This window comes from Mustela lutreola, chromosome 7, assembly GCF_030435805.1.
Source record: "Mustela lutreola isolate mMusLut2 chromosome 7, mMusLut2.pri, whole genome shotgun sequence".
Taxonomy (NCBI): Eukaryota; Metazoa; Chordata; class Mammalia; order Carnivora; family Mustelidae; genus Mustela; species Mustela lutreola.
In genome coordinates, this window is record NC_081296.1 from 109,663,825 (window position 1) to 109,688,627 (window position 24,803).

Below are 24,803 nucleotides of genomic sequence, written 5' to 3' on the forward strand. Positions count from 1 at the left end.
GACAGAGATCGCAAGTAGGCAGAGAGGCAGGTAGAGAGAGAGGAAGGGAAGCAGGCTCCCTGCTGAGCGGACAGCCCGATGCGGGACTCAATCCTAGAATCCTGGGATCATGACCTGAGCCGAAGGCAGAGGCTTTAACCCACTGAGCCACCCAGGCGCCCCATTTTATTTATTTATTTTTTAAAGCGTTTACGCATTTATTTGACAGACAGAGACTACAAGTAGGCAGAGAGGCAGACAGAAAGAGAGAAGCAGGCTCCCTGCCGAGCAGAGAGCCCAATGCAGGGCTCGATCTCAGAACCCTGAGACCATGACCTGAGCTGAAGGCAGAAGCTTTAACCCACTGAGCCACCCAGGTGCCCCAAAGTATGTGATTTTAGGTCTATTTCTGCATTAGTTTTCTTTTTTAAAAAAAATTAATAGGAGCCCTTTGGTAGCGCAGTTGGTTAAGTGTCTGCCTTCAGCTCAGGTCATGATCTCCATCCTCCGGTCCTGGGATGGAGTCCTGTGGCAAGCTCCCTGCTAAGCAGGGAGTTGGCTTGAACCTCCCCGTCTGCTCCTTCCCCATGCTTGTGTGTTCTTTGTCTCCAATAAAGAAATAAAATCTTTGAAAAAATAAAAAAATAGAATTAGGTTTGTGGGGGGAGCAATTGTAGGGTTACAGAAAATTGAGAAAAAAGTACAGTTTCTATTTTCCCCCCACCTCCACCCTGTTTCTCTTGTTAAATCTTGTGTTAGTGTGTAGGTGTGTTACAATTGATGAACTAGTGTGGAAATACCATTAGTAACTGAAGTCTGTAGTTTCCATTAGGGTTCTTCTGTCTTCTGTGGGTTTTGAGGAATGTATAATGACATGTATCCATCATTATAGTATCGTACAAAATAGTTGCACTGTCCTAAAAATCTCCTGGCTCTATCTGTTCATCCCTTCCTTCCTCCAAATACCACCCCCAACCACCCCCAATCTCTAGCTACCACTGCTCTCCATAATTACTGTTCCAGAATGTGATATAGTTGAAATCCTACGGAATATAGGTTTTCAGAATGGCTTGTTTCACCTAACAATATGTATTTAAGTTTTTCTGGGATTCCCCTCAACTTTTTAATCCTATTCTACATGTGTTCTCCTTTGCCATTTTTCATGTAGACCTAGAAACATTTTGAAGTTCTTTCTACATTAAGGTGGGATAAAAATAACTTTCAGTTCAGCAAATATTTGAGAGCCGGTTTTGTGCCCTTTGGCCCAGGAATCCTGAAATGGCTAAGATGGGTTCTTGCCCTGAGGAAATAGATAAACAGATCAATTTAATAGCGCTAGGTGTTACTGAGGCTTTTGCTTAGGTTGACAAGGGCAATTGGGATTCACATGAGCTAGATAGAGTAAGACTTAAATCTATGTTGGATAAAGGAGAACCAGATTAAATTATATGTAGCATAGCTTTACAAAGGCTTGGCCATATTTTAAGTTCCAGTATCAACTAATAATGGGTTTTAAAAAAAATTTTTTTTGGTTTAGATTTTCTGCATTGATAAAACCATGCTTGCTTAAGAAATGTTAACTATGAAATAAACTGTAACAGTTTTATGATGTACTTTGAGTTGAGTGATTCTGGAATGTTTTTTAAAACAAATTTATAAATTGGTGTAATCTGGAGAGAAGATCTGTTAGACCTTGTTTCTGCTTTTATTCCTTATGGGTGGTATTGAAGTCTGGTTGTCCTTTTTTATCTGTATAACTAAATATAAGGTCTTTATAAAAATTCTAGGTTGAAAGAAAAGGAAAATGAAATGAAGAGAATAGAAACTGTACTAAAAGAGAGGGAGAATGATCTTTCTAGCAAAACAAAGCTGTTACAGGTGAATATATTAGTTAAAACTAATTATTGTGTGAATTATTGTCTTTGCATATTTTAAACAATTTTAACTACCACAAAAGAAAATAGGATAGAGAGATTCTTTCCTCCCAGCCAGGTACTGGGTCTCATTCTTCAGAAAACTAGCACTTATTTGTATATCTTTTGAGAAAGTGTCCATTCATAAAATATGTGTGTACTTGTTTTAAACACATGTATTCAACTATACACAAGTTTGTATTTGGCTTTTCTCCCTCTATTATTAATGTTTTTGAGATCTTTCCACGTAAGCACATTTCTGTCTTCAAGTTTTAATGGTTTTGTGGTATTCTGTTGTGTCATCTGCTGTCATTTATATAACCAGTCTTGGTTTATGGATGCCTAGATTACAGCATATGGTTGCCTTCCTATTACAAGAGTGAACATCCTTGTGTGTGCCTTGTCAGTACTTTTGCTAGTATATCTGTATTTAAAATTCCAGGAAACAAAATTTTGGGCCAAAGGTTATGTAGTTTCTTTTTGAAAAGAGGTAGTTAAAATTGAAAATCCTTATCTCCTCATCCCCATGTTGTTATATTGAAAGTATTGAAAGTATTGAAAGAACATTAATTTGAAATGAAAGCAAATTTTGGATGGCTGTATTGTTTCCAACCACTCTTGCTTACATTTCTTGCTCCAAGTGTTCTGTTGCGTTCTCTTTCTCCGCTAAGTGGATTCATTTTAAATATTGTTAGATAGTGCTAAATCACCCTCCAAAAGTTTTTTTTTTTTTTGCATCTATTTGCATCTGTTTCATCTACTGAAACAGGGGGCCATTTCCTTTTCATTCTCTCCCAACACTGACAAAGATGAAAACATTTGATATTATGCTTGAAAGATGGTTGGATTGTTGTAATTTGCATTTGATTGTGAGAGAAGTACTTGATTTTTCTATTAATTGGCCTTTAATTTTTCCCATATTTTTTTCTGGGTTGACTTTTCCTCACCAAATTAAAACCTTTTTTTTTTCCATAATAAGAGAAATTAACCTTTTGTCACCTAAGAAGTGACTTGTTTTCTTAAAGTTTTAAAAAAATTTCTTTTGTGTTTTTCTTCCTACTTTTGGAAGTTAAAACTTTTATATACTCAAATATAAGTAATTTCCTGAGAAGTTTTGGAATGAAAAGTATCTCTTACTCTATGATTATAGAAATATTTTCACGTTTCGATATGTTTATAATTTGCTTTTTTGTTTGATGTCTTACTCGTGTAATTTATTTGAGTAAGTTCTGAGAATAGTGTTTTAGCTTTGGGGGAAAAAAAGATTAACCACATTATTAAAGAATCCATTACTGCTTTACTGGAGTAATTCTGCTTTCCAGGGGACAATGTCTGGAGACATTTTTGGTTGTCATAGCAGGTGGAGAGGTGCTAGTGCATATAGAGGATGGAGGCCATAGATACTGCTGAACATGCCAGAGTATACAGGATGGTCCTATTAACAGAGAAACATCCAGCCCAAAATGTCACTTAGAACTTGACCTACTGATCCAAAATGTCACCCTATATACCTTAGAGGTATTTGGATCTGTTTCTGGATCCTGAACTCTTCCATTGAGACATACTCTCAGATTGTTACTGAGTAATTTATTCTAATTTTATACTGTGTTTTAATATAGGGCTTATTTTTAAATGATCACTTAAAAAAACTATTTTAGAATTACCCTGGCTTATATGATATGTTTCAAAAATTTATATGGAAAATAATTTCTGTGCAGGTATTCATGTTTAATTTTTGTTTCAATAGGAAGTACAGGAAGAAAACAAATTGTTTAAGTCTGAAATCGAGCAGTTTAAGCAACTGAACTACCAACAGGTAGGTACTATTAGGTAGCTTGCCCTTCAGTTATGTGGTAAGAAGTTATATAACTCATAACTGTCTATAAGTATTCTTAACTATTTTGCCTTTTTATGGAGACTAAAGTATCTTGTTTTATTTATAAGTATTTAGAAGATGTCCTTAAAAAGAGTAATTTACTATGCCTTATGCAAGATAAAATAATCTATAATTTATAAGGTATATGCAAATAATACTGCTACCTGTATTCTAGCTCTTTTATATATCTCTGTGTTTTCAGATACTCCAGAATGTTTTTCTTAGCAAGTCAGTTAGAATCCTAGAGAGGTCAGTTTAACTCTAGGTGTATACCGCATTTCCCTCCTCCTTTCCATCCCCCCCCAGCCGTCCTCCCTGCAATTTAGTAATTGGAGAGAAACTAGGAAGTGTATAATGTTATGAATAATAGTTGGCCTCTATTTAAAATACTTTTTCAAGGTATAATTCTGCTTAATAAAAATAAAATGGAAATGTGTAATTTTTTTTAAGGTGTTAAGAAAATATGGTTTGATTTTTCTGAATATATGTAAGCTAGAGAGTATTATGAGGGGCCAAAGAATGTGTTCTTAGCAAGAAGATTATAGAACAGTGGTTCATTTTGGGAGATTGTAGTCATTCAGTTTGGGATACTATAGTATAGTAGGTAAGTTTGGGAGATTGAATGTAAATACTGTATGTGAAGGTCTGTGTACTTATACATATTATGTAGAATTTCTGTTTTTACATGGAAGCTAACTTTTCTTAGTTTTTCTTTTGACTTCATCTTAAGGTTTTTGTGTTTTGTTTTGTTTTGTTTTTGGCTTTTGGAAGTTTAATATAGTCAAATAAGAATTATACAATAGGAAGAGTTAGGGCATTAGCTCAGTGCTTTACATATATTGGAAATTGATAAATACTTGCTAAATGAAGAGTTTATGTTGTGGCAACGAAGTTCGATTTAACACTCAGTACTTTTCCAAACTTATACATATTTTTATTAAAATTATACTTGGTCACAGGTAGAATATATAGTGTTTTTACCTTTGTTAATTTATATCTGAGAAGAGCTTTTTTGTAGTCTTGTAGAAATAACTATTTTGAAATAACATTTAACTTTTTTTAATAGGCATCATCTTTTCCCCCACATGAAGAACTATTAAAAGTGTAAGTAATAATTTTGATTCACGGTTTGGATAGTGGTAATCGTTTTTATGTGTTAAACAGTTCTCAGATAAGAATTTAATGTACCTCAAATGGCACCTAATTTTTCCATTAATGTTTGGATTTCTTGAACTACAGGGTCACTAGCATTTAGCTATGCCCTTGGCTAAACTGATGTGCTTTTTTATGATATTTGGATTTTTGTTAAGGGAGATTTTAAGGTTTTTAGTACTTTAGAAAACATCTAATAAAGCTAAAATACATATATGTGTGTATATATATATATTTTTTTTTTTTTCAAAGATTTTATTTATTTGACGGTGAGAGAGGGAACACAAGCAGGGGGAGTTAGAGAGAGAAGCAGGCTTCCCACTGAGCAGGACTCTGAGATCATGACCAGAACTGAAACCCAGAGTCAGATGCTTAACTGACTGGGCCACCCAGTCACCTTAAGGAGACTTTTTTTTACTAAAGAATTTTTCTTTCATTGTTAGCTTGTATTTTTCTGTAAAAGGGTATATTTAAGGTCATTTCAGCTAAGTTGGTATGTTTGAATATTCTAGTTGTTATCCACATTATGTGTATTAGGTGATAAAAGTAAAGATTCTTTTATCTTGATTCATTTACAAGGTTGTTAGTTTACTAGTTTAGAATTATTTACTGGTATATTGAGTCTGGAGTTTGTATAGAGCAAAGGTCAGCAAACTTTTTCTATAAATGGCCTGTAGTGAACATTTTAGGCTTTGTGGGCCACAGAGTTCTGTTTTGCATCCCCCCCCCCCATTTTTTTTTTTTTTTTTTTTGGTTTGTTTGATTTAACAATTCTTTAAAACCATAATCTCAGCTCTGGGCTTGAGGGCCAGACTAAAAAAGACTGTTGTTTGGGCCTCAATCCCTAATTTGCCAGCCTTTTATATAGAACCTACTCTTAAGAAGGAGCTATTTGTAATTTAACTTTCTACCCAAGCTGCTCTCAACTGTAACAGAATTAAATTGTGAATCTTTGCCATTGTTTTCTGCATTTCTGGGAATTAACTAATGCATTAGAATTAGAAGAACCTGAATCTTGAAAATGTTATGAAAATGATGATACCTACCTCACATTAATATCATACTTCTATTGTGGGTTAGCCATTTAAAGAAAGTCATAACTAATTTCATTACCTTTTGGGAAAAATATCAAAGGGAATATGTCTATGTCAGTTTTCATTCTTCTGAAAATAGCTACTTCCCTGCCACAGATAAAAATAGAAACAACTATAACTACAGCAGTTCATATATTCATGAACTGTTTCTTAAGAGGATGATTTCTCTTGAGCACAAATATCATCATGCCATATTGTAAAAGCCATTTTTGAAAGTAAGAATGTATCACAAATAGGTTTTCTATGGTGACAATTAATAGCTAAGCTTAAAAGAGTTTGCTTGTTAAGTTAATAAGTTTTGCAAAGCATCATCTACTTGTTTTTATTTTGTAGTAATAAATACCTTCAGTGTTTACCTAAAATGTTGCTATCTGTATTTATGTTCTGGTTTAGAATTTCAGAAAGAGAGGAAGAAATAACTGGTCTTCAGAATGAGTTAGATTCTTTGAAGGAGGCTGTTGAACACCAGAGGAAGAAAAACAATGTAAGCAAATCTTTGTCAGAATAAAGTTTTTCTTTTTATTCACTGAAATACCGTGCATCACATTTTTAAAAAATTTACTTCTGTAGTTTTCTTCCTGATATTTGTAAGAAAGTACTGTTCTGTGTGTGCCTTTTTGGGGAGGATTATTAATCGTTTTATTGGAGAACAGATATTTTAATGAATAAATGAAAAGATGAATTTGTGTACTTCTAATTATCATTTTAGATATTGAACTATAATTACTACAGCTTCAGATTTCTTATTTTTTTTTAAATACAGCTAACTTTCTGTTGAACTTTTATTTGAAAAAATTATTTTTTCATCTCAGTATTTTAAAATCAGTGGCATCGCCTTTTAATTTGACTGGGCTAGCCTTTTTGTAAACCAGAAGTAATCCAGTATTGAAACCTAGTATTTTCAGTACTTGTCTTTCAGAGCCTTGTGGAACCTCCTTTGGATCAGATTTTTGGTAATTAAGATTATTAGGGGCCTTAGAGCCTTAATACATTAATACTAGAATGGGAAGGGGTAGTACCCTAAGAAATTTAAGTCCTAATACTTTTACTGAATACTTTTAGTGAATTTGGGTGATTTTCTTAAATTCTTTTTGACCAGAAGGTGATACCTGTAAGTAGAATCCAAACATTCTTGCTAGAGAAGGGATTTTTGCACACAAAAGTATGATTGCTAAGACGTCAACAAGGCTAAACATGTTACTGAAATCTCTTATGGGGATATTGGTAGGAAATTGATATGTGTTTTCTAATGAAAGCTTAGTTTTTCAAAATTTGCATAAATTTGTTTAACAAGTTGACATGCACTTGCACTCCTGAGTTTGTCAAAATTAGGTACGTGAATTGCCCTTTGTATTTTTGTGTAATATTACTAACAGTATTGCTTGGCCACAAAACCTGAGGTGAATTTGCCAATATACTGCTAACATCTTAACTGTGTTTTATTATCCGGATTCTGAGATGAGGTGGACATAGTAATAGCAGTCTAATGCAGCAGCATTGCACCAGGCACTGAAGTGTGTGAAAAGAGCCAGAACATTGGGGAATGAGTCCATTTTAGTTCAGCCACCACCCTGGCTGTGTACATCTGGCCAAAATTGTTAACTTACCCTACCTGTGGTTTCCCCATCTATAAAATGGGAGTAAACACCTCTTAGCGTTGTTGTGAGAGTTAACGAGAATTTATGGGAAGCACCAAGTTCAGTATTGGGCACATTAAGAATTCAGTAAGATTATTGGCTTTTTATTTTTTTTAAATCTAATGTTTAGATTTCTAAATCTGAAGAAAGACTGAAATATAGCAGATTGTCCTTACTGGTATTTGCTAATGAAATGCTATTAAAATAGATAGTTCAGAACTCAGTTTCCAGTGACTTCTTTTTCTCTTCCAAAAGAATGTGGTTTTTAGCTTTCCAGCCTCCCTGTTTTCAGCCTTGATCAAGTAGCTCATACATTCATGTCAGGTTGCTTTATGGCATACACATTTGACTATGCCAAAAAAGATGGGCAAGCACAAGGAGTGACTCTGTTATTCCTAGGTGGACTCGAAATGCATTAATTCAATAAAACCTATTTAGAGGAAACAATGTTTTGCTGTAGTGGAAAGTCTGAGTGTTCATGGGCCTTGTTTAAGAATCATATGTAAAGCTTTTTGCAGTACTTGTGTATTTGCCCTGTCCTTAATCCCCTAATATTTGGTGTACCTGAAACCATAGTTTTATCTTGGTTTGTGTGTTTACTTTTGAATGCTTTCTTCTTTGTCACATGTACACAGTAATTACTCTATAGCTGGCATATCTGGTGTGTATACTAAAACATGGGAAGTGGGCATCTTTATTTTCTCATTCAGACTTCTAAACATTGCTTTTTATTTTTTTGCTAATATACATATTTCCCATTGAAATAATTTTGCAGTAACCAGCATTTAAATGCAGTGCAAAATACTGATGAAATAAAAAGCAAAAAATCTTTCAATTATGGATAAACTGAAATCATTCTTTCTAAAAATGATTAGGACCTTCGGGAGAAAAACTGGGAAGCAATGGAAGCATTGGCATCAACTGAAAAAATGCTGCAGGACAAAGTGAACAAGACTTCCAAGGTTGTAATGCTAACTCCTAGAAGCAATCCACTGAACAGAGAAAATCTGCAGCTTGTCTTAAAATCAGACTAAAGCATTTAATTTTACTGCAATTTAAATATAAAATCTCCTTATCATCCACATTTATCATCTCTGTCATCTCTGCTTTTTTCATCTACTCTTTGAAGCTTTAATTTTGAGCATGCAGTTGTGATTACCTGATTGTTTGAGCTTTGGTGATGACTGCTTTAAGCTGAAAAATCTCAAGAGATCTATGCTACCCATGTAAGCTCTTGTCACTGTACCCCTTGTGGGTTAGTTAAGGGCACTTTAGTAAAAACGTTGGCCCCCCAAAATCTAACTGAATTAACGATCACAATTGAATACCTAGATGCACACTAACTCTCCTAAGTTCTTTGGGGCACACCAAGATGACTCACACAAGGTAGAAAATGATCGAAGTGTTAAGTAAAGGGAAGGGATCAATTCTGGTGGTTCCTTAGAAGAAATGAGTTAAACTTCAGGTTTTGAAGTGGCTGGACAGTAATGGGGCATGTGTTATGTTTAGTATGGAATATTAATAAAAGGGATAGTTCTTTTGACCTGAGTATATAAAGTACTCCTAAAATATATAGCTCCCTCTTTTTCAAAACAATAGAAGATATTCTCCATGAGTTCAGGTTGTTCCATGGGTTCAGAGATTCTGATGGCTTAATACTGAGAAGAGTTGTTTTTAAAGATGGAGACAAATGAATGTGCCAGTTCAGTCAAGCATTTTGACAGTTTCTATCAAGAATATATGTGGGGGGGGGGGAATATATGTGGAACAGGGGTATTGAATTTTGTAGATGGGTTAATAAAGTCAATTATGTGATTTAGTTGAGCATTCTCTAAGTATTTTGTGGACCATGGTAATCTATTGAATTTTAAATGTAGGTCTTAATGACATTTGAAGGACTTTTTTTTTTTTTTTTTTTAAGTAGAATAGTTTCTATAAAGTTTTTTTTATAATCAAGTATGTTTGTCATTATTTTTCCTCTAGTGTAATAGACTTGTACTTCTGTACCTATTCACCTGCCTTAAATTTCACTAAGACCTAATTTGGGACAGCTGGCAGACACTGGGACTAGAGAAATCTAGGCCAGGGAAAATAGAAAGCAGGGCCAGCTAGGTAGGACTTATTTCATTGTGAGTGGTTGCAGTCAGTTCCATTAGCAATGGGGGTTCTGGTGTAATTTCTGGTTGATTTTGTTACTTTGTATTTTACTCTTAACACCTGCCTTGTAGTTTTTATTTTGTTCATGAGACTGGGTTTCTGGGAAGTATGCATCCCTTACTTAATATCATGCCATTCCTGCAAGAAATTACAGGCCATCATTTTCGGCATTCTTGCATATTATTTCCAAAAGAGAACTAGAATTTATCCATGTTTCATCGTGTGCTTTGTATAGAAATTGACCCTTATTTCAAAACTCAACACCACGTGTATGGTGGCTTGCATAGCTAGTGATCTGCAGAGAATAGAATTTCCAGTCTTTCTCTAATTTAATGGAATTTACACTGTTGTCAGACAGCCTGAGTATAAAGTGATGTTGATTGAAGCAGAACCATAAGTTATGCTGGAAGGAGAAAGAACTCTGTAGAACTCCTTTAGTGCTTTAGATGATAGAAGTAAGTAACAATAACTTTATGTAAAATGTAAGAGAGGGTGATACACTGCTTTTTCACAGTTATCTTTAAAGTAGTAAATACTCTTGAGGAGCTACTATAAATGATAGGCTCATGTGGAAGATATTTCATAAATATTACACTTAGATAAAAATAGCAACTTTCCATATCCAGATCTTTTCCGGGTATTAAAGTGGAATAGAAAATGCTACCCACAACCAAACTACTAAATTAGATGGAAACTTTTTAGCAAAATTAGTACAAATCAAAATTAACTTATTTTTCTCCCTCTTGTTATAAATAAGACACATTTCTTTTAGTTAGATTCTTTTTCCCTTGGAAAGTTTTCCATAAAACTTCGTTGCACAGTGCTCTTTTCCTATTTTTCTTTAGTGATTGTTCTGCCACTTCTGTCGTCAGATGATAAAAATGACCTCTTAATTGTGAATTAATGCTGAATTAGCAGTTAATCATCTTCCTTGAATGAATGTATCTTCTGCAGTTAGGTGTATTTCTGAAAAATAGTGGACTTTATTGAATCACTGGAAGTAATCCATTAAAACATCTAGTAAAATACTGCCACTAATGTTGAAAAAAAGTTTTTTGTGTGTGTACAGAATGTGGTGAATCTCTAGCTTTTTATTGTGTAATTTTAGATTTTCATGTTATTTAGACTTTTTTTTTTTTAAGATTTTATTTATTTATTTGACAGAAATCACAAGTAGGCAGAGAGGCAGGCAGAGAGAGAGGAGGAAGCAGGCTCCCCGAAGAGCGGAGAGCCCAATGTGGGGCTTGTTCTCAGGATCATGACCTGAGCTGAAGGCAGAGGCTTTAACCCACTGAGCCACACAGGCGCCCCTTATTTACTTTCTAAATTGATGTGTATTCATCTTAAATCAGCGATGGATTTCAAAGGTTACATTTAAATGGTGTTTGGAAGATAAGGTTGAGATGTTGCTAGCTTGCTTTCCTTCTTGTCATCTGTTGAACTTCACAAGTGTTTTTTTTTCTTGGCTTAGTTTAGATGTGCGTTTTTTGGGTGTCATTTTTTAAATTTTGTAGAGGTAGTTTGACCATTAGATTTTTATTTAACGTGTAATCAAGTCATTACCCTAATTTTGACAAACCATAGTTTTGAGTTAATAATTGATATCCATTGTAGTTTTAAAATCACCAAATTTAGACATGCATTTGTAATACCTTTAAATTTACAGCTGATAGAGTCCTGTGAGTGTCAGAATTAGTCTTCTTGATACTTGGTATTGGTGAATTAATCACCATCAATTTTTCCTCTTTTTCTTTCCTGTTTTTTGTATATGTACCACCCATCAAATTTTGATGGCCTTTTTTTTTCTTTGTAACTTCACTTGACCTTGAAACTGGAAATGTGGAAATGCCATTTTTAATCCCATGATGCTTTTTTTTTTTTTTTTTTTAATAGAGATTTGCCAGCCAGTAAGCCTCAGTTATATTGTCCAGGTAGATATTTTTTGCATGTAGTTTAAGTTTTAGCTGTAGGAAGTGTATTTTTAATTTTTTGTTCTTGTTTGTGTTTTTCATTGTTTCTAGAAGGGAGATCACTTGATTTCTAAGAGCAAGGAAAGTGTCCATATTATCAGATACTGCCTTGGTTTGATTAACTTAAAACATCATTATTTAGGATGCTTTAGAAATTTTGCAGATTTTTTCTTATGGAAGCATTTTAACGTTTTAAAATAAGAAATTGTAGCTTTTGTCAGTATTAAGATGAATTTTTAAAATACTGTGACTTTTTCCTCCCTTAAAGCTTAAAAGGCTTTTTTAAAAAAATTCTATAATCTTGTAAGTTTGACTTGGTTCATCTTCTGCCTTAGGAAAGACAACAACATGTGGAAGCTATTGAATTAGAAGCTAAAGAAGTTCTCAAAAAATTATTCCCAAAAGTATCTGTTCCTCCTAGTTTGGTAAGATTGATTTATTATTTTTTAAATAAGTCCTCTTTACCATTATTTAAGGAAGTTGTGAATAAACAACATTTGCATTCTACACTTGGTTTAGAAGTACATCTATTCCTTAATCTTTTCTATTTTTAGCATTGGGTGCTTTTGAGTAGGTAAGATAAATAGCTTGGTTCAAAACTCATTTCTGTTTATTCAACTGATACTTTTGTTGTATGCTATGAAATTTACATAATATGTATTATTTAGAAGATCATAAACATTTGGGAGAGAAATATTTCTTAATGTTTAATAAACCAGTTATGTTTTTAATAGCTTTATTCAAAACAGCATGATTTTATTATTGTAATTTAATTTTTTGTATTTTTATATATATATATAAATATATATATAGGTGTGTGTATATATATATATACACACTCCACAGTGCACATGGAGCCCAACATGGGGCTCGAACTCATGATGTTGAGATCAAGACCTGAGCCGAGGTCAAAGTTGGACACTTAACTGATTGAGCCACCCCGACACCTCAAAATAGATTTCTTCTAATTTTAGGAACACCTTTTTTTTTTTTTTAAGATTTTATTTATTTATTTGACAGAGATCACAAGTAGGCAGAGAGGCAGGTAGACAGAGAGACGGGGAAGGAGGCTCCCTGAGGGGCTGAATCCCAGGACCCTGGGATCATGACCTGAGCTGAAGACTGAGGCCTTAACCCACTGGCCACACAGGCGCCCCAGGAACGCCTTATTTTTTAATTAAATGTGTTAATAGTTTGAACCAGGCTCTTTTCATTTCAAAGCTCAAGATTTTGGTCACCTATTAACTTCTTTAAGGAAAGGCTTGAAGATAATACAGAAGATCTTGCTTTACTTCAGCTTAAGTGAGAGATAAAAGTTTCTCTGATTCAGAGAATTATTACAGTGAATATTTGAGGGCAGAGTGAGTGCATGTAGTTTCTTAAAATGATTAAAATTTTATTTTCATGGAAAATTATATAAATACTCAGAAGTAGAGAGAATAGCATAATGAGGCTGGTGTACCCCATTCATCAGTACACAGTCTTATATTACCTTGTTTCTTGTACTTCCTAGATTATTCTGAAGGAATTCAAACATCTGAGCATTTTGTCTATAATTATTTTAGTATATATTTCTAAAAGATAAGGATTGCTTTAAAAATTATATTAAAAATCCTTAATTTATACATTTGTCATTGCATTTCTCCCTTTTGCCATATAAATTTTCAGTTTTAATGAAATAACAACCACTTACTCTAGTTTGTTATAGTCAGGACCTAAGTAAGGTCAGTATGTGATTGGTTTAAGATGTCTCATAGATCCTTTTGATTCTGCAGATTCCCTCCTATATGTCAGCAGCCCCCCCCCCCCTTCTCTTCTATTTTCTTTTCAAGAGGAAGAGAGTGAATTTAAGCAGGCTCCAGACCCACCATGGAGCCTGATGTGATGCTTGATCTCATGACCTGAAATTGATCTCATGAGCTGAAATTGAGTCAGATGCTTAACCAGTGGTGCCACCCAGTCCTCCTCCACCCCCCGCCTTTTTTTAGACCAGGTAGTTTCATAAGAAATTTCCCAGTCTGGATTTAACCAACTGCATCCCTGTAGTGTCAGTGTGTTCTCTGTTCTTTTTATGTCCCATAAATTGGTAGTCAGTAGAGTCCTGATGAGATTCAGGTTTGGTCCTTCAGTTGTAGGATGGAGTAAGGCAAGACTTCTTTTTTTTTTCTTTTTTAAGATTTTATTTATTTATTTGACAGAGATCACAGTAGTCAGAGAGGCAGGCAGAGAGAAAGAGAGGGAAGCAGGCTCCCCGCTGAGCAGAGAGCCCGATGTGGGACTTGATCCCAGGACCCTGAGATCATGACACGAGCTGAAGGCAGTGGCTTAACCCACTGAGCCACCCAGGCGCCCCAAGGCAAGACTTCTTCATAGCAGTGTTGTGCACTTCTATCATGAGGTCTGTAAAAGGTCTGCTTGTTTTTCTTTGGCTGATGAGAACTTACTTAGGCTGGTTATCAAGTCTTTTTTTTTATTTATTTGACAGACAGAGATCACAAGTAGGCAGAGAGGCAGGCAGAGAGAGGGGAGGAAGCAGGCTCCCCACTGAGCAGAGAGCCCGACTCGGGGCTCGATCCCAGGACGCTGAGATCATGACCTGAGCCAAAGGCAGAGGCTTTAACCCACTGAGCCACCCAGGCGCCCCAAGTCTTTTTTTTTTGACACAGCACTGCTAAACTCCCACAGCTTCTTTGTTTTGTGATATGACAAGATGTTTCTGATATATCGTTTACGTCTTCTACCCCAAACTTGGGAGTCAACTGTTTCTCCGAGGAGCTCTTGGCTCTTCTTTCTGTGGGTGCTAGGTGTGGTATAAGTAAATTTAATAGTCCATTTTATGTGTAGTCTGAGTTTAGCTGTTGCTCTCAGATTATATCTACATACTGTCTACATTTAACTTGTACAAGAAGCAGCAATTCTTTTGTTTCCTTGGTAACTGTTGTGGATACATTCGGGTTTGATCACTATAGTTAAATGTTTACCACTATGAGTTCAACTAATGAGACAACTTGTACTGGACAGACTTAAGGATACATTGTTAGTTCTAGTGCTGGTCTTACATGAAGCCTAGAAAAAGGGGTTGCTATTTGTTTATTTAATGTTTTTTCTTTTATGGCCATGACCTGTTTTTATTTCTACTTTACAATTTTATTACTTAGTGGAAATAAAATTGGGATTTATTATATTTGGCTATATTGAGCTGAGAGTTAGTGATTATGATATCTGTTCTTTAAAGATTGTATAAAATCACTGACATGAAAAATTCTTCTTAATGTAACAGACTCTTTTTTTTGTTAAAGATTTTATTTATTTTTTTCAACAGAGAGAGATCACAAGTAGGCAGAGAGAGAGAGAGGAGGAAGCAGGCTCCCCGCCAAGGAGAGAGCCTGATGTGGGGCTTGATCCCAGGACCTTGGGATCATGAACTGAGCCAAAGGCAGAGGCTTTAATCCTCTGAGCCACCCAGGGGCCCTAACAGACTCTTTCTTAACCGCAGTATTACTCTCAACCGCCATATAGGTTTTGACACTACAAATATTTATAAATTACCATAAGATTTGGGTGATGATATTTCACTTTTGTTCATCCGCTTGTTAAAAGTTGGCTATTTCTGCATGTAGTCTCTTATTTCTATTGATATATAGAAATATATCAACTCTGCTACTAAAAGTATAGCATTTTTAGGCTTTTTGAAAATGTGAAGGATAGATTAATTTATGATAAAACTGTTAATTAAAGTTATTAAGTTAATATAGTCAGTAGATATAAAAGGAATTTTATACATGAAGTAAAATCCTTTTACTGTTTTCTTTTGCTTTTCTGCTAGCTAATCAATATAGGAGAGATCCAAACTATATGACCTAGAGGAATGTTTACAAACTTTAAGCAACTAAATCATCTTTTCAGCTGACTTTTAACTTTTATCGAATTCCAGTATTTGAAGCTAAGTAGGATTTTAATAGTATACGTTTAGTCTTGGATCAAATTTATGATGTAAGAATGTAATTTTGGGGGGCCCCTGGGTGGTGCAGATGTTAGGTGTCTGACTCTTGGTCTTGGCTCAGGTCAGGGGCTCAGGGATGTGAGAACGAGCCCGGCGTTGGGGTCTGCATTGAGTGTGGAGTCTGCTTAAGACTTTCTCCCTCTTCTCCCCCACACCACATGTTCACTCGCTCACTGGCTCTCTCATTCCCTCAAAAATAAATCTTTACAAAAAATAGGCCTTTTTGACCAATTGGAACTATGAGTTACTGTACTGTGGGGTGATCACAGCATCCAGCTTTATTTGTTTTTTATTCTTACTTGATAAAGTATAGAGAATCCTGATTCAGCCATATCTGTAAAGCTTTAAATTTGAGCAGTTGATAGAAATCTCATGTGTTCTTTTTCCTCGAAGTAAACTGAACCCAAGAGTTTAAATCAAATTTCCTCTTAGTCTCTTTTAAGTATCTAACAGATACTCTTTTTTTTTTTTTTTTTTAAAGATTTTACTTATTTATTTGACAGACAGAGATCACAAGTAGGCAGAGAGGCAGGCAGAGAGCCGGACATGGGGCTCGATCCCAGGACGCTGAGATCATGACCTGAGCCGAAGGCAGAGGCTTTAACCCACTGAGCCACCCAGGTGCCCCTATAAGAGATACTCTTTATCAGAGTTTAAAATTTGGACAAGAAGCATCAAAAATGTAGGATAATTTATTCTAAAATCTAGAATGACTTAAACCAAGGTATATGCCTTGTTTTTGCATTAGCTAATCTATCAGCACAAATAGAGCTTTTTTTGTTTTTATTTATTATAATTTTTCAAAGATTTTATTTATTTGAGAGAGATAGCAAGAGAGAGCACAAGCAGGGTTAGGGGTGGAGAGAGGGAGAAGCAGATTCCCTGCTGAGCAGAGAGCCTGATGTGGGGCTCAGCCCCAGGACCCCCGGATCATGACCTGAGCCGAAGACAGATGCTTAACTGACTGATCCACGAAAGTGCCCCCTTTTTGGTGTTTTTTGTTTGTTTGTTTGTTTTTTAAAGATTTTATTTATTTGAGAGAGAGAGAGAGCATGAAAGGGTCGAGGGGCAGAGGGAGAAGCCGGCTCCCTGCTGAGCAGAGGGCCCGATGTGGGACTCAATCCCGGGACTCCAGGATCATGACCTGAGCCGAAGGCAGTTGCTTAACCAACTGAGCCACCCAGGTGCTCCCCCTTTCTTGGTTTAATCAAGTAAATGTTGGGGCACCTGGGTGGCTCAGTGGGTTATGCCTCTGCCTTCGGCTCTGGTCATGATCTCAAGGGTCCTGGGATTGAACTCTACATTGGGCTCTCTGCTCAGCAGGGAGCCTGCTTCCACCTCCCCCTCTGCCTGCATCTCTGCCTGCTTGTGATCTCTCTCTCTGTCAAATAAATAAAATCTTAAAAAAAAAAATTTTTTTAAACAAGTAAATGTTTATGTATTTTTACTGCTTCTCATTATGCTTTTAAAAACATTTCATTATATGTATGTATTTCTAAGTATTTTCAGAATCCCTGGAGCGCCTTCATAGTGTTTGAAATCCTCTGAATAAAGTATTTTCAGTTGAACTTCATTAGTTCATGAACTCAGAACACTTAGTTTTTGAGAATGGGTTTACCCGAGAAAAGTTTTGAAATTTATTTATTTTCATTTTTCTCTGTTTTAAAGATTGAATCTATTAATCCTGGCACTAGTAAGTGGTAGAGGCTGGAATTAAGTGAACTCAGATCTCTATTTATCTCTATTATTTTCAAGACTGGGTTAGGTACAATTTATGCAGCAGTTATGTTCTTTGAAATTTCCAGAGGGGTGGTGTTTGTCTATAGGTTTTTTTCATGGTCATCTAATTTGGTTGATTCAAATGTTTTACCTGTTTCATTTAGATATTTTTGAAAATTGGTTATTTTGACTTCTCTTTTTTACAGAGTTACAGTGAATGGTTGCGTGGATTTGAAAAGAAGGCAAAAGAATGTGTGGCTGAAACTTCAGGTTCAGAGGAGGTTAAGGTTAGTTCAAGAAATGAACTCTCTATGTTGTAACCAGACATGGAAATAAGAAGTAAATCAGACTTATCTTTATGAGCTTAGAAAGATAAAGTATATATTATGGGTAGAATAATGACCTTTTGAGAAAGTGTAAGAAGGTGATTTCATTTTGTATAAATTTTGATAGAAATGCTGTAAGTCTTCATTGCGTTTGATAAGTATACAAAGCTAATGTTTGCTGTTTCTTTAACTCTGTATCTTAATCATTTCTGAAACTGTATATTTAACTATCTCTTACTCTCTTTTTAGCCTGGGTTTAAAAAGTAAAGATCAGTTGAGGTAGGTAGGTAGAAACTGACTGATTTGCTAAAGTATTCCCCAAATACATCATTAAAAGTGTTTGGAATCTAGATGTGTTTTTATCTTAGCTGAAATTTGGAAGATTTTTTTTGTATCTCAAGTGGCATGAATAAAATCCTCTTTTCCATGTGTGTGTAGCATAGGTGTTGTGACTTGACTTCACATGTGGTTCTGCTTTGATTTTTATCATCCTGCTAAAGAGTGATAAGCCTGTTATAAATTGTGTAATATATTTTATAGTAATCAGACTCAGAGTTTCTTTAGTAAAGACTGATGACTAAAAGGGTCATTGAACTTGATTGCTACTCAAGAAGGTTGAAATGTAGTGTCTCACTATAAAACAATTAGAAACCATTTGTCATTATATACCATTAAATACTGTAACAAATTTGAAGCACACAAAACTGGTAAAACTAGAGAAGTTTTCTTTATTTCATTCTTTCTAGGTTCTAGAGCACAAGTTGAAAGAAGCTGATGAAATGCACACACTGTTACAGCTCGAGTGTGAAAAATACAAATCCGTCTTAGCAGAAACAGTAGGAAATGATTTTTAACCTACATTTTGGCTTTATTTTTAAATTAACTTATTCCTTAGTGGCTTAAATAGTTTATCTTGTCATTAGAACATGAATTTTTCAAAACAACTATGCTTTTGCCCATAGGAAGGAATTTTACAGAAACTACAGAGAAGTGTGGAGCAAGAAGAAAATAAATGGAAAGTTAAGGTTGATGAATCACAGAAGACTATTAAACAGGTACCTTAAAAAGCTTAGAGCAAGTAGTTCTCAAGAATGTGGGCCCTGGATCAGCAGTATCCATAAGCCAGAAACTTGTTAGAAATGCCCATTCTTGGGCCCCACCTGAGATTTTCTGAATCTGAAACTGTGGAGACAGCAGGCTGTACATTAAAGAGCTTCCACAACTGATTCTGATGCCCACCCAAGTTTGAGAATTATTGTTTTAGAGCATGGCTGAAAGGTAGTTATCTAGAATGTAAAATGCTTTGGAAGTTATAGAACTACTATGTGATAAAATAAGGCAAAGAATTTGGGGTTCAGAACAAGCTTTGCGATGTTGATAAGTGACCCATGATATCGTTTTCAAGAAAAAGTTAATGAGTCTTTCTCTTCATGTGATCTGAATATTCTTGTACAGCCCTAATTTTTCTCCCATTTACTTGGCTCTGGTAAAGAGTGTCATCTGTTGTAGTAGTCCTCTTCATATGGTGACAAATGGTAACTAGACTTATTGTGGGGAATATTTTGTAATGTATGAAAGTATCAAGTCACTATAATGTACACCTGAAACTAACAGGATATGGTATGCCAGTTATACTGTAATAAAAATCCATTACAATAAAGGGAAAGTAAAGAGTGTCCTCTGTTGCTCAGTTGTTTTCCTGGGCCAACCTGTACAGAATTTAGCATTGCCTGTGGTATTCTATGTTAATGCATTTGGGGATTAAATATAGCCAATTATTAAATGATTGTTAGAAAAAAAAATAAGCATTTCTAGCTAGGCCTTAATATAATATGCCAATGGGGTACGTTTTGGTGACAATATAAATCAAATTAAATGTCATGCTCTCACTTTCAAGGTCTTTTAAAATTCACTATGACTTTAGAATGAGACGCATTTCAAAATCTCTGAAGTGTCTGATTAAAATTCTCCAAGATAGCAGCTCTATATTCTTGATTTACTTGGTCATATAGTTGTTTCACATTTCAGATGCAGTTGTCAGTCACATCTTCAGAACAAGAGCTAGAGCGATTAAGAAGAGAAAATAAAGATATTGAAAATGTATGTTATTTCATCGCTTGACTTATAACCTGTGGACTCATTTTTAGCATTAAGCATTGTCTTAAGATCTGTTTTTTAAGATTTCTGTAATGATGCAGTTGTTACGCTTTTAAGAATATCTTGGGTAGGGGCACCTGGGTGGCTCAGTGGGTTAAAGCCTCTGCCTTCAGCTCAGGTCATGATCCCCAGGGTCCTGGGATCAAGCCCTGCATCAAGCTCTCTGCTTGGCGAGGAGCCTGCTTCCCTTCCTCTCTTTCTGCCTGCCTCTCTGCCTACTTGTGATCTGTGTCTGTCAAATAAATAAAATCTTTAAAAAAAAAAATCTTGGGTAGTGTTTGAGATGATATTATATTTGTAAGTTCCATAACTTTCCATTATGGGGGAGCATCATAGCATCGAAAGGAATTCTTAAATGTGTTAACATTTTCTTCTTTGTTGCATTGCTAGCTGAGAAGAGAACGAGAGCATTTGGAAATGGAACTAGAGAAGGCAGAAATTGAACGATCTACCTATGTTACAGAAGTCAGAGAGGTACTTAAAGAATTTTTTGACCTTGCTTCTCAATTTAAATTAAGTTTGTAATAGTGATAAAATATTTCAGTGTAAGTTGTTTGTGGCAGAGCTTCCAAGTAGCGTACAAAACATGGGATATCATAAGGAGATCAATCTTAAACTCTAAACTTCATTGCAGCTGAAAGATCTGTTGACTGAATTGCAGAAAAAACTTGATGATTCATATTCTGAAGCAGTAAGACAGAATGAAGAGCTAAATTTGGTAAGAAGCTTGTTCTCCACTGGGTATCAAGTAGGCTCTGAAAACACTTGTGTTGACATGTGGAGAAACCATCCAAACTTTTTCTCCTTGCTAACATCTTTAGCTTGGCATTTTTGTAAGTTTTAAGATAATCTTCGTATTCTGATGACTCCTAAGTTGATCTTTCTTTTCTTGACTTCTAAAATGATCCTTCTTTCTTAGCTCCTAACAATGGCATGTTTGGCTTGCAACTCTTTTTTCCAGAAAAAAATTCATGTTTTGTAAAACTTAATTCTTTGGACAGCATTATTTTCAGTTAATAAAGAAGTGAAACAAATAGATAAAGATTGGCTGAATTGTGAAGATTCTCTTTTTAGAGTTAATGATTGATAGTTAACTGGTCTTGTTCTCTAATCTGAAGGAGATTATTGAAGGTTGAAGATACATATTCTTCATTCAAGGGCAATAATTAATTCCAGCTGCTTATTTTAACTGGTCTTCCTACAAATTTATAGATAACAATAAGCTTGTGAAAGTCTTTATCATCAACATAATATTTAGAGTATAGCAATTCTAAAACTGTAGACTTAAAGTTAACTAAAGATAGCTAAATGCCTTATAATGACAGAGTACCCTGTATTCCCATTCTTAAATTTTCTGGAAATTTAATGGATTCTGGCAAATTTACAAATTTATACTGCTTCTTAGCTGTTACATAAATATTACTGTCTCATTGTATGTTTCAAACAATCGTCGTCTTTCTATGACTGAAAAATTAATACAACACGTGACTAAATTGGAAGTATCTGAATAAACTCTAGGAAGATTATAGTTAGTTTTCTCCTCACCTTAAGTCTTGCCCGGTTTGGAATTTTCTTAGTACTGCTGTGTGTATCAAATAAAACTTGTTAACTCACTCAGTTGTGGTTGGTCTTCTGTGTTATGGCAGTGATTTATGGAAATGAGTTTTCAAGGTAGGGCTCTTTGAAAAGTACACATAGAGTCCCCCTCTTTATTTTTGAAATAAAATTTTGGTTTTACTTATCTTCTTCATTTTATTTAATTGAATCATTCCCACTGCAACATGTGACTAATTTTATACATATGCTTGTTATATATATTGTACAGATCAGGACAGTGATTATGCCATAGCTGAAAGCCTTAAGCCTTACCTTATAATGTGTTTTTTAAAAATCATTTTTAACTACAATTGTTGGAAAATTTACTTTCAACTTTGGTGCTTAGTAGCTAACTCCAACAGTACCATCAAACCCATAGGATTATGGTTAAATTCAGCCTAATGTTCTTGTTGTATTTTTGCCTCTTTACTTCTGTTAAGGGGCCATTTTAAATGATACTTGTTTCTTATTTTTGCCTTGAATTCATAATTTTTATTTTAGTTCCGTTTGCTCAGGATGACTGTTGGCACATTTTAAGATAAAATAATTTTTTTGCTTATACATACATTGTATGTTTGGCGGCCAAGGGAGTAGTACTCTGATGTACTAAATAGAGTTAAGTGAAAGAGCAAAACCTGAAGCATTTGGGTCTTTAGATAGAGTTCCCCAAATAAAATTTCCAAATGGAATGTCCCTCATTAATCCTTTCTTCAGTTGGAAAGGTTAGTATCTTATATTTCTCCCTTTTGGGTCTCCAGAAACGAGTATTATGCCTATCAGTGTTAGGGAAAATTAATTAACTTGATGAGTTTAATAAGAAAGTTATTTGTTGTCAGTGTAGTCCATTTCCCTCATTCTTATTTAATCGGAGCATTTATCATGAGAAGAGGCATTACATATTGGCACTAGAGTTTATAGAACTTTATAACTGTTGGGACAAATTGGTTCTTGAGAAGTGTATCTTAAGACATTGTTTATTGTATAATTAGGCCCGTGTGGTCTTGCACTGATTTCTTTAGTGATGTTTTAAAGGATGATCAACATTTAAATTTTTGAAGTTTTCATTTTACTGGATTTGTAATCTTCCATTCAATGTTTTTAAAAATATTACACAATTGACTGTTAACTCTATAGGTCATAAGTCCTTAAAAAACCAATCAGTAAAATTTCTGGCCTACTTGCCTTTTACTTTAATTTAAATATGAATGAAGTACTTTATGAATAGTGAATAGTAATACTTTTAAAAGGCACTTTACTGGAATGTGATGGTTTTATTTTTACATTTACAGTTTTCTACTCTGAACCCTACTTTGTTTCTGTAGCTTTTCTTATATTTAGCTTTCCAGATGGGAACCTCCACTGCTTAGCTTTTCTATACATCTGGTGCAGCATATTGGCTAATCCACTGTGCATAATAACTGTTAGCGATCCCATTCTTTCTCATTCATTCTTCTAGAGGTCTCAGCACAATCAAAGAAGGATGCAAATTAAGTTAATTGTGGTCCTTTATTTTTACAGTTAAAGACACAGTTAAATGAAACACTCACAAAGCTTAGAACTGAACAAAGTGAAAGACAGAAGGTAGCTGGTGACTTGCACAAGGTAAGACACTGCTTGTCTTAAAGATGCCATATCACCATGCTATGTTGTTGTGCCTTGAATCTTAAGTAAACGTACTGCTAATTCTGGATTTTTGTTCATATTAATGTGTTTATAAATTTAAGCTGTTGCATTTTTGGAACTACTTTCTGACTTGTTTTTCGATTATTCTTAATTTGCTTCATTATTTCAACACATATATATAAGTAATTACTTTATAAAGTACAGATTAAGTTTTAAGTGTAATTGAAGGTACTCTTTTTTAAAAATGGGGTTACATCCATATATTGTTTTGTTGGGATTTTCTTCGTAGTTGCTTACAGAGTATGTTTCTTTTGATTTTTATAGATCCAAAATGTGTAGACCTTGGATGTTTCAGAAATTTGTTCCTTTCATTTATTTCTTTGTGGAGATACACTTTTCTTTAATCTCATATATAAGTAGGGAGGGGTTTTTTTGTTTTTGTTTTTGTTTTTTGGGGGGGTAGTTTTTAAGATTACATTTCTTATTCTCTACATTAGGATGGCAAGTTATTTTTAATTCTGTTTTTAGGTATTTTTAATAGTGCAAGTCACATATGCTTGTATCAGAGCTGCTTTAGCTCTATGATTGTATTTGTGGGAGTCATTAGGAAAACAAATATGTCACTTTTTTACAGGTTGGAAGAAATATTTTTGTTTGTTTTGTATGATATAGCTTCTAATTGTTATGTAAAAGTCTAGGAATCCAAAGAGTACATTTAGCATGATGAAAAAATAAGTGTAGGAATTCAGAATTGCTTCAGATTATTTTGGTGTTACTATTATCAGTAGATAAAATGTGAATTCAGGTTGCTCAAACCTAGGTTCATGATACATTGTCAAGGATGAGCAATCTGACTTAGTTTGATAGGTGATTTTAACTTTTGACTTCTTTTTTTTTTTTTTTTTCAAGATTTTATTTATTTATTTGACAGACAGAGATCACAAGTAGGCAGAGAGGCAGGCAGAGAGAGAGGAGTAAGCAGGCCCCCTGCTGAGCAGAGGGCCCTCCATCCCAGGACCCTGGGATCATGACTTGAGCCAAAGGCAGAGGCTTTAACCCACTGAGCCACCCAGGCGCCCCAACTTTTTGACCTCTTGATCAAAATATAAAACATGCAGGTTTAGCCTAGCAGTTTAGTTTCTCAAGTATTAAGGATATTAAACAGGTCATGTTATTTATGATCGCTAATGCAACCGTAGAAGACCGTGAACTGCCCCATATCTATAGGCCAGAAATACTGTGCAACACTTGATTAGAAATGCACATAAATATTTATTGATATAAAATATTAATAAAATACTTTGTAAAACAAGCGAGTATAAAATAGCAGGTATGTTAAAAGCCCATTTATATGAAATTTTCTGCCCAAGTTTTCTGTTAGCATGTATATGTATACAAGAGGGATCTGGAAAAGAGGGTCAGAACAAAGCCACTACTTAGAATTTGTGGGGCATGTATGGTTTCTCTCACATACCCTTCTTTGTGTGTTTAACACAACCCTTAAAAATGTAAAAAACAGTCTTACCTTGTGAGCTATACAGAAACAGGCTGTGGCCAGATTTGGCTGATGCTTGATTAGACTAATGTTATTTAGACTAATG

At 34.7% G+C, this 24,803-nt stretch overlaps 1 protein-coding gene across 5 annotated transcripts in view; it reads left to right on the top strand.

Annotated features, from left to right (window-relative positions):
• KTN1 (kinectin 1) overlaps positions 1–24,803 on the top strand; it is a 101,951-nt gene that overhangs the window by 69,612 nt on the left and 7,536 nt on the right. For 2 of the 5 annotated variants that reach the window (XM_059182167.1, XM_059182168.1), the window contains exons 29-41: positions 1,767–1,857; positions 3,640–3,708; positions 4,835–4,872; positions 6,408–6,498; positions 8,527–8,613; positions 12,114–12,203; positions 17,707–17,787; positions 18,573–18,662; positions 18,789–18,881; positions 19,855–19,926; positions 20,374–20,457; positions 20,618–20,701; positions 23,098–23,181. In XM_059182167.1, coding sequence (XP_059038150.1) covers positions 1,767–1,857; positions 3,640–3,708; positions 4,835–4,872; positions 6,408–6,498; positions 8,527–8,613; positions 12,114–12,203; positions 17,707–17,787; positions 18,573–18,662; positions 18,789–18,881; positions 19,855–19,926; positions 20,374–20,457; positions 20,618–20,701; positions 23,098–23,181 — 1,054 coding nt within the window. The remainder of the gene's footprint in view (positions 1–1,766; positions 1,858–3,639; positions 3,709–4,834; positions 4,873–6,407; positions 6,499–8,526; positions 8,614–12,113; positions 12,204–17,706; positions 17,788–18,572; positions 18,663–18,788; positions 18,882–19,854; positions 19,927–20,373; positions 20,458–20,617; positions 20,702–23,097; positions 23,182–24,803) is intronic. The other 3 variants (XM_059182169.1, XM_059182171.1, XM_059182172.1) reach the window with 3 other exon arrangements.